The sequence below is a fragment of the Sander lucioperca genome, chromosome 10 (genome assembly GCF_008315115.2).
Source record: "Sander lucioperca isolate FBNREF2018 chromosome 10, SLUC_FBN_1.2, whole genome shotgun sequence".
NCBI classification, from domain to species: Eukaryota; Metazoa; Chordata; class Actinopteri; order Perciformes; family Percidae; genus Sander; species Sander lucioperca.
The window spans coordinates 856,957-864,456 of NC_050182.1; the positions used below are offsets into that span (position 1 = coordinate 856,957).

General features: G+C 42.9%; 1 protein-coding gene across 2 annotated transcripts in view; it reads right to left on the reverse strand.

Moving 5' to 3' along the window:
• The window catches only part of LOC116051190 (sodium bicarbonate cotransporter 3-like), a 66,442-nt gene that overhangs the window by 18,161 nt on the left and 40,781 nt on the right, over window positions 1–7,500 (reverse strand). For both annotated transcript variants that reach the window (XM_031301435.2, XM_036005788.1), the window contains exons 10-13: window positions 6,872–7,018; window positions 5,891–5,994; window positions 5,119–5,293; window positions 4,503–4,636 (exon numbers count right to left, since the gene is read on the reverse strand). In XM_031301435.2, the coding sequence (XP_031157295.2) occupies window positions 4,503–4,636; window positions 5,119–5,293; window positions 5,891–5,994; window positions 6,872–7,018 (560 nt within the window). The remainder of the gene's footprint in view (window positions 1–4,502; window positions 4,637–5,118; window positions 5,294–5,890; window positions 5,995–6,871; window positions 7,019–7,500) is intronic.

Below are 7,500 nucleotides of genomic sequence, written 5' to 3' on the forward strand. Positions count from 1 at the left end.
AATCCACTTATAATAAATAAGTAAATAAAAGAATAGAAAACTCTCTCTGAAAGGTCCTGGGAACAAAATGCACAATCCCTCTAAATTACACAGCTGATCCAAAAACGCTAAAATCACGACAATCTGACCCTCAAACACACACACATCTCATTTCATCATCACAGGTCGCCTGCAGAGGGAGACAGAGCTCCATAGGAGGAGCGTCTAGGAATCGACTGCTGGTTCATAAATCAGGTACTGACTGACAGAAGTACACTTATTTTCAAAGTACCAAAGCAACAGTCTAAAATATGCTTTAAAGCCCATGTTGCAGGTTAACCACCACTGTTGATTAATGGGTACATAAAGTACTCAACATATGTATATCATTGTTAAAAATGTCACCAAATAGTGTTAAAGGCCAGTTTTCGCCGTTTTAGTCGTTTAGTGGGTTTTTTAACGCAATTCGGTGATGACGTCACGTTGGGGCGACGTGCCTCAGCCTAGTACTAGAACTATGGTGACTGTGTATCAGCCTAGTACTAGAACTATGGTGACTGTGTATCAGCCTAGTACTAGAACTATGGTGACTGTGTATCAGCCTAGTACTAGAACTATGGTGACTGTATATCAGCCTAGTACTAGAACTATGGTGACTGTGTATCAGCCTAGTACTAGAACTATGGTGACTGTGTATCAGCCTAGTACTAGAACTATGGTGACTGTGTATCAGCCTAGTACTAGAACTATGGTGACTGTGTATCAGCCTAGTACTAGAACTATGATGACTGTGTACCAGCCTAGTACTAGAACTATGGTGACTGTGTATCAGCCTAGTACTAGAACTATGGTGACTGTGTATCAGCCTAGTACTAGAACTATGGTGACTGTATATCAGCCTAGTACTAGAACTATGGTGACTGTATATCAGCCTAGTACTAGAACTATGGTGACTGTATCAGCCTAGTACTAGAACTATGGTGACTGTATATCAGCCTAGTACTAGAACTATGGTGACTGTGTATCAGCCTAGTACTAGAACTATGGTGACTGTGTATCAGCCTAGTACTAGAACTATGGTGACTGTGTATCAGCCTAGTACTAGAACTATGATGACTGTGTACCAGCCTAGTACTAGAACTATGGTGACTGTGTATCAGCCTAGTACTAGAACTATGGTGACTGTGTATCAGCCTAGTACTAGAACTATGATGACTGTGTACCAGCCTAGTACTAGAACTATGGTGACTGTGTATCAGCCTAGTACTAGAACTATGGTGACTGTGTATTGGCCTAGTACTAGAACTATGGTGACTGACTGGGATGAGGAAGAGGTGTTTTTACTGTCAGTGAATAGCACCGAGTGAAAGTCAATGTTTTCTTTATATTTAGTGACAGTGATCATGTCGTTAGTTCAGATAAGTACTGGTAATCTAGCTAGATCTAGAAATAGAAGGCATCATGCTAGCTATGGGCTAACTTGCCAGTCAGTCCCACCTGTGAAATCCCCCGACGTTGTAAACACATTTTCAATTAGATATCTCACGTTTTGATGGACCCTACTAGCTCCAGTAACAACATATTTGCCTAGTGTTTATGTATTACTTGGATGGGGATGCTGTTCGGCTTTTTACAAGTTTAGACAGCTAGCTAAAGCTACGCCGACGTTTTGCTAACGTTAGCGCAACAGCGTTAGCCTAGACGGCTAGGTAAATATTACGACTGCCTTCGTTGTTTCCTCTATCTGCGTCCACGTTGTCAACATAAGACATGTGGCGTTAGTGCTCCTTTTGTACCATAATTGTATTGAAAGAAATGTTAAGCTTCGCTCCTACGAGATGGGTGGGTTTTTGTTAGCTACGTTACACACAAAGCTAACTGGCTATAGTTAGCCTGTGCTAGCGGAATTAGCTAATGTTGCGTAGCCAGCCAGCAGCTTCGGCAGTAGTTCCGGCGAGCTAACCACGACAGCTAACACATCCACAAGCGTCTCTATTTCAAACATCACTGCAGGTTGACTGCTTTTAGCAGCAGAGGTTGATTGTGGGCGACAGTACTGTCGTGGTTAGCTTACCGAAACTACTACCGATTGCCGAAGTTGCTGGCTGGTTACGCAACGTTAGCTAATTCCGCTAGCATACAGGCTAACTATAGCCAGTTAGCTTTGTATGTAGCTAACAAAAACCCACCCATCTCGTAGGAGCAAAGCTTAAAATTTCATTCAATAAAATTATGGTACAAAAGGAGCACTAACGCCACATGTCTTATGTTGACAACGTGGACGCAGATATAGGAAACTCAGAAGGCAGTCGTAATATTTACCTAGCTAGCAGTCTAGGCTAACGCTGTTGCGCTAACGTTAGCAAACGTCGGCGTAGCTAGCTGTCTAAACTTGTGAAAAGCCGAACAGCATCCCCGTCCAAGCTGTGTTTCACTTTCCCTCCAATATTATTATACACATAATAAAGACACATGGACTCGGTCGAGACCAAAAGCCATATTTTGCAACACCAGTGGCACAGACCGAGACCATAGACAGTGACCAGAGACCAGTGGCACAGACCGAGACCATAGACAGTGACCACAGACCAGTGGCACAGACCGAGACCATAGACAGTGAACAGAGACGGGGCTTCCGTCTGTCGTCTCCTCAACGTGACGTAGTGCAATGCATTGTGGGGGAAAAGAGAATCATTGCAAACCGTTGTAAAATAGTACTACTTTTTCGTATTTTATTCCGTTTTGTGATATCCATTGTATTTGATGTTGTTAGGCAACAGTTTAAATGTTTATTACCAACAAGCAAATTGCGCAAATTCATTAGAAAATAAACCCTGCAACATGGGCTTTAAAATCCTACTTAAAAAGGGTAATTTCTGTATTTTCCAACCCTATTTTCTCACATTTTTCTCTCTAAATGACTTATGTGAACAAAAGTCTTTGAATATGGTCCAGGATTGAGCGAGAATACTGTATCCGGCAGCCGTGAACCAGCCCCGAAATCACCATCACCAAACCCACCAGACTCCATGTAAATAATCAGGACTTTTAGTGGGTATAGAGCCAGCATATTTCCACCAGACTCCATGTAAATAATCAGGACTTTTAGCGTGTATAGAGCCAGCATATTTCCACCAGACTCCATGTAAATAATCAGGACTTTTAGCGTGTATAGAGCCAGCATATTTCCACCAGACTCCATGTAAATAATCAGTACTTTTAGCGTGTATAGAGCCAGCATATTTCCACCAGACTCTATGTAAATAATCAGGACTTTTAGTGTGTATAGAGCCAGCATATTTCCACCAGACTCCATGTAAATAATCACTACTTTTCTTCAAACCAGAGTGGTGATTGTTGGAACAGTGGAAAGATGAACCAAGACGGCTTTTGATAGTTTTATTTAGTGTCTGTCCACTTTGAATGAAGTGTGTTTTACGATGATAAAAGTACGGATTATTTACATGGAGTCTGGTGAGAAAGACAGAAAGTTTTATAAGGCTTACCTACTGCACCTTTAAGGACAGATATGTTTAAATACACTGTAGAAGAAACTGTAATTTTAGGAAATTATTACATTTTATGTACAGATTTGTCTTACGTGTAGAAGGTGAGGTTGTCCAGCGCGCCGTGCATGTTGACGGAGTAGAGTTCGCCCAGTTGGACGAGCTTCTCCAGAGCCTCGTAGATGAAGATGATGCAGATGAGCGAGGCGAAGGCAGCCGTGAACCAGCCCCGAAATCACCATCACCAAACCCACCAGACTCCATGTAAATAATCAGGACTTTTAGCGTGTATAGAGCCAGCATATTTCCACCAGACTCCATGTAAATAATCATTACTTTTAGCGTGTATAGAGCCAGCGTATTTCCACCAGACTCCATGTAAATAATCAGGACTTTTAGCGTGTATAGAGCCAGCGTATTTCCACCAGACTCCATGTAAATAATCAGGACTTTTAGCGTGTATAGAGCCAGCGTATTTCCACCAGACTCCATGTAAATAATCAGTACTTTTAGCGTGTATAGAGCCAGCGTATTTCCGCCAGACTCCATGTAAATAATCAGGACTTTTAGCGTGTATAGAGCCAGCATATTTCCACCAGACTCCATGTAAATAATCAGGACTTTTAGCGTGTATAGAGCCAGTATATCTCCACCAGACTCCATGTAAATAATCAGTACTTTTAGCGTGTATAGAGCCAGCATATTTCCACATGTAAATGGGTGAATTAAGGGATTATTTCAACCAAACCAGAGTGGTGATTGTTGGAACAGTGGAAAGATGAACCAAGACGACTGTCAATGTTGTCAGACACTTAGAATAATAATCTGAGTCTGTCAGCGGCAACAAGAGAAGTTTTTTACTTTTAGTGGACGCTAACTGAAGGAAATGCCCATTAAGGTTATATTGCAGCTTGTTTCGCTGCTGCCGACTGCAGCGGCCTTGCTTCACACACACACACACACACACACACACACACACACACACACAGAGAGACAGAGAGAGAGAGCCGGACTCACCTGCAGAACTTGAACAAGATCTTCTCAAAGACCAGAACCGGACCGGTGCTGCCCAGGATGGTGAGAGGCTGACCGGCGAACAGAGAGTAGGCCACGCCGGTCAGAGACGCCCCGAACAGAGACTCTATGGCACTCTACCAGAGAGAGAGAGAGAGAGAGAGAGAGAGAGAGAGACAGAGAGAGAGAGAGAGAGAGGGAGAGAGAGAGAGAGAGAGAGAGAGAGAGAGAGAGAGAGAGAGAGAGAGAGAGAGAGAGAGAGAGAGAGACAGAGAGAGAGAGACAGACAGAGAGAGAGAGACAGAGAGAGAGAGAGAGAGAGAGAGACAGAGAGAGAGAGAGAGACAGAGAGAGAGAGAGAGACAGACAGAGAGAGAGAGACAGAGAGAGAGAGAGAGAGAGAGACAGACAGAGAGACAGACAGAGACAGAGAGACAGACAGAGACAGAGAGACAGAGAGACAGAGAGAGAGAGAGAGAGAGAGAGAGAGAAAAAAAAAAGTCGTAATATTTCAGGAAAAACTGATTTTAAAGATATGAAGCATTTGAAGATATACCAGGAAATGACATCACAATGAGCAGAAATGCCAACGTAGGCGCTGGTGGGTTCTGGTTCTTACTATGTTTCCCTTGGTGGCTTCTCCCAGCAGCCCTCCGAACGTGATGACGGGCGACATGCACGCGCAGTACAGGAAGAGGACGGACGCCAGACACTGCAGGCTGACGGCGTCTCTGATGTCACTCCACAGGAAGGGAGTTTTCCTCCGAACGTCGTTCACCAAACCGCCAAAGATCCTGACGCACGAGAGGAGGGAGTCACCGTCACAGACACACAAACTTTCCCTTTAATGACTTCGTTTTCTATCGAGTCATGTTAACGGGAGTGATGTTACATGAACACGCTCCGAACAACCAAGTCAGAATATTTCAGGAACAAAAAAAAAATCAGGGGAAAAAGTTGTATTTTAGGGGATAAAAAGTCGTAATATTTCAAGAAAAAAAGTCGTAATATTTCAAGAAAAAAAGTCGTAATATTTCCAGAAAAAAAGTCGTAATATTTCCAGAAAAAAAGTCGTAATATTTCAAGAAAAAAAGTCGTAATATTTCAGAAAAAAAAGTCGTAATATTTCAAGAAAAAAAGTCGTAATATTTCAAGAAAAAAAGTCGTAATATTTCAGAAAACAAAGTCGTAATATTTCAAGAAAAAAAGTCTTAATATTTCCAGAAAAAAAGTCGTAATATTTCCAGAAAAAAAGTCGTAATATTTCAAGAAAAAAAGTCGTAATATTTCAGGAAAAAAAGTCGTAATATTGCACGGAAAAAAGTCGTAATATTTCAAGAAAAAAAGTCGTAATATTTCAAATAAAGTAAAGTAAAGTGAGACGGACTGACCTTCCCGTCCTCTGCAGCTCTGGTCCCGTCTGATGCTCCGCCTCCTTGATGCTGTCATAGACGTGGGCGGAGCCATTAGCAGCCGACGCCATCTTCCTCTTCTCCTGCAGAGAGAGGAGGAGACGATACCAAAGAATTTCTAATAAGGGGAGAAGTTCACTCTCTCGTTACTTCCGGCTTCTGAACTGGTTGCAGTTCCACTCTTGATCCATATAGGGGGCGCTCACAGGCCAGTGCAGAATGAATGGGACTCTGAATGGGCATTTGAAAGGGGAGGCTAAGAAAATACACACTGCTGGCTGTTAGATTTTTTTAAAGTGGCTTTTTTGTTCTAAAAAGCCTTTTAAATTGTCAGTGACGTCATGCACATCGTACGGCCGGAGATACTGCTTTATGGCGAGCTCTGAGTCACTTCCTTTGTTCTCTCCCTGTTAATACACGGGCTAGAAAGAGGTTTGTTAATGTTTTAAAGACCACGCCGAAATATTCACTCTGACATTCTGGTTCTGCTTCAGATGCCGTAAAGCGGGATCTCCGATCGTAATCAGTCCTTCACTGACCAATCAGCATTCATTAGCAGAATGCTAGCGTGTTATGGGCAACAACGACTCAACCTGTAAGAAATGGAAAGGGCATAAGTGCTCGTTCATTCAACTTTTGACCTATAATCCATGTTGAACTTGCAAAAACTACAATCAAATCTGAGATTTCTCAACGACAATCAGGCGAAAGAGACAAATTTAGCCGTCTAGCTCCATAGACTCCCATTCATTTAGCCGTCTAGCTCCATTGACTCCCATTCATTTTGTACTGGACCGTGATCACCCCCAGTAGAGTCTCAGCGTTGGCTTCACATTTCAGACCACACTTTAGTCCAGTGTTTCTCAAATGGAGGTAGGTGACCCCTAGGGGTACTTTGGAGGACAGCAGGGGGTACGGGAGATTTTTTTGGACATCAGACAGGTTGGGTGGCGGGCTTACCTGAGACGGGACGCTCTTTGGGGGCTCGATGCGGATGGTGGGGTCCCATTCGCCCGGAGGAAGCACCGTGACCTGATCCAGGAACTCATCGATCCCTGAGAGCAGGTCGATCCGGTCCTTCGCCTTGTAGGCCACATCGTGGAAAATCTACCAGAGAGAGAGAGAGAGAGAGAGAGAGAGAGAGAGAGAGAGAGAGAGGTTATAATAATAATATTATATTATATATATATATATATATATATATATATATATATACATATTATTGTTGTTTCAATATACCCTTTGAGGGACATGCACAGAGTGAGTTTACGATCGAGGGAAAGCAACAAAAATGCCATCTGTATTGTTACTACGGTAACACAGTCATACAGCTCCGTCTGGAGACACTAAAGGCTTTATCCTAATTTTGAAAACGTGCAGTAAAACTGCCCAACACCTTTAAATGATGCATTTCTTCAGACTGCAAGAACAGTGTTGCCAACTTAGCGACTTTGTCGCTAGATTTACTAGCTTTGACTTTTCAGACCACCTTAGCGACTAGCGACAAATCTGGCGCCAGTATTGTCCAGCGAGCACGCAAGGTATTTCTCTCCTGTAGCCGCCAAAACAGTCTTCTGTTCTGTGACAGA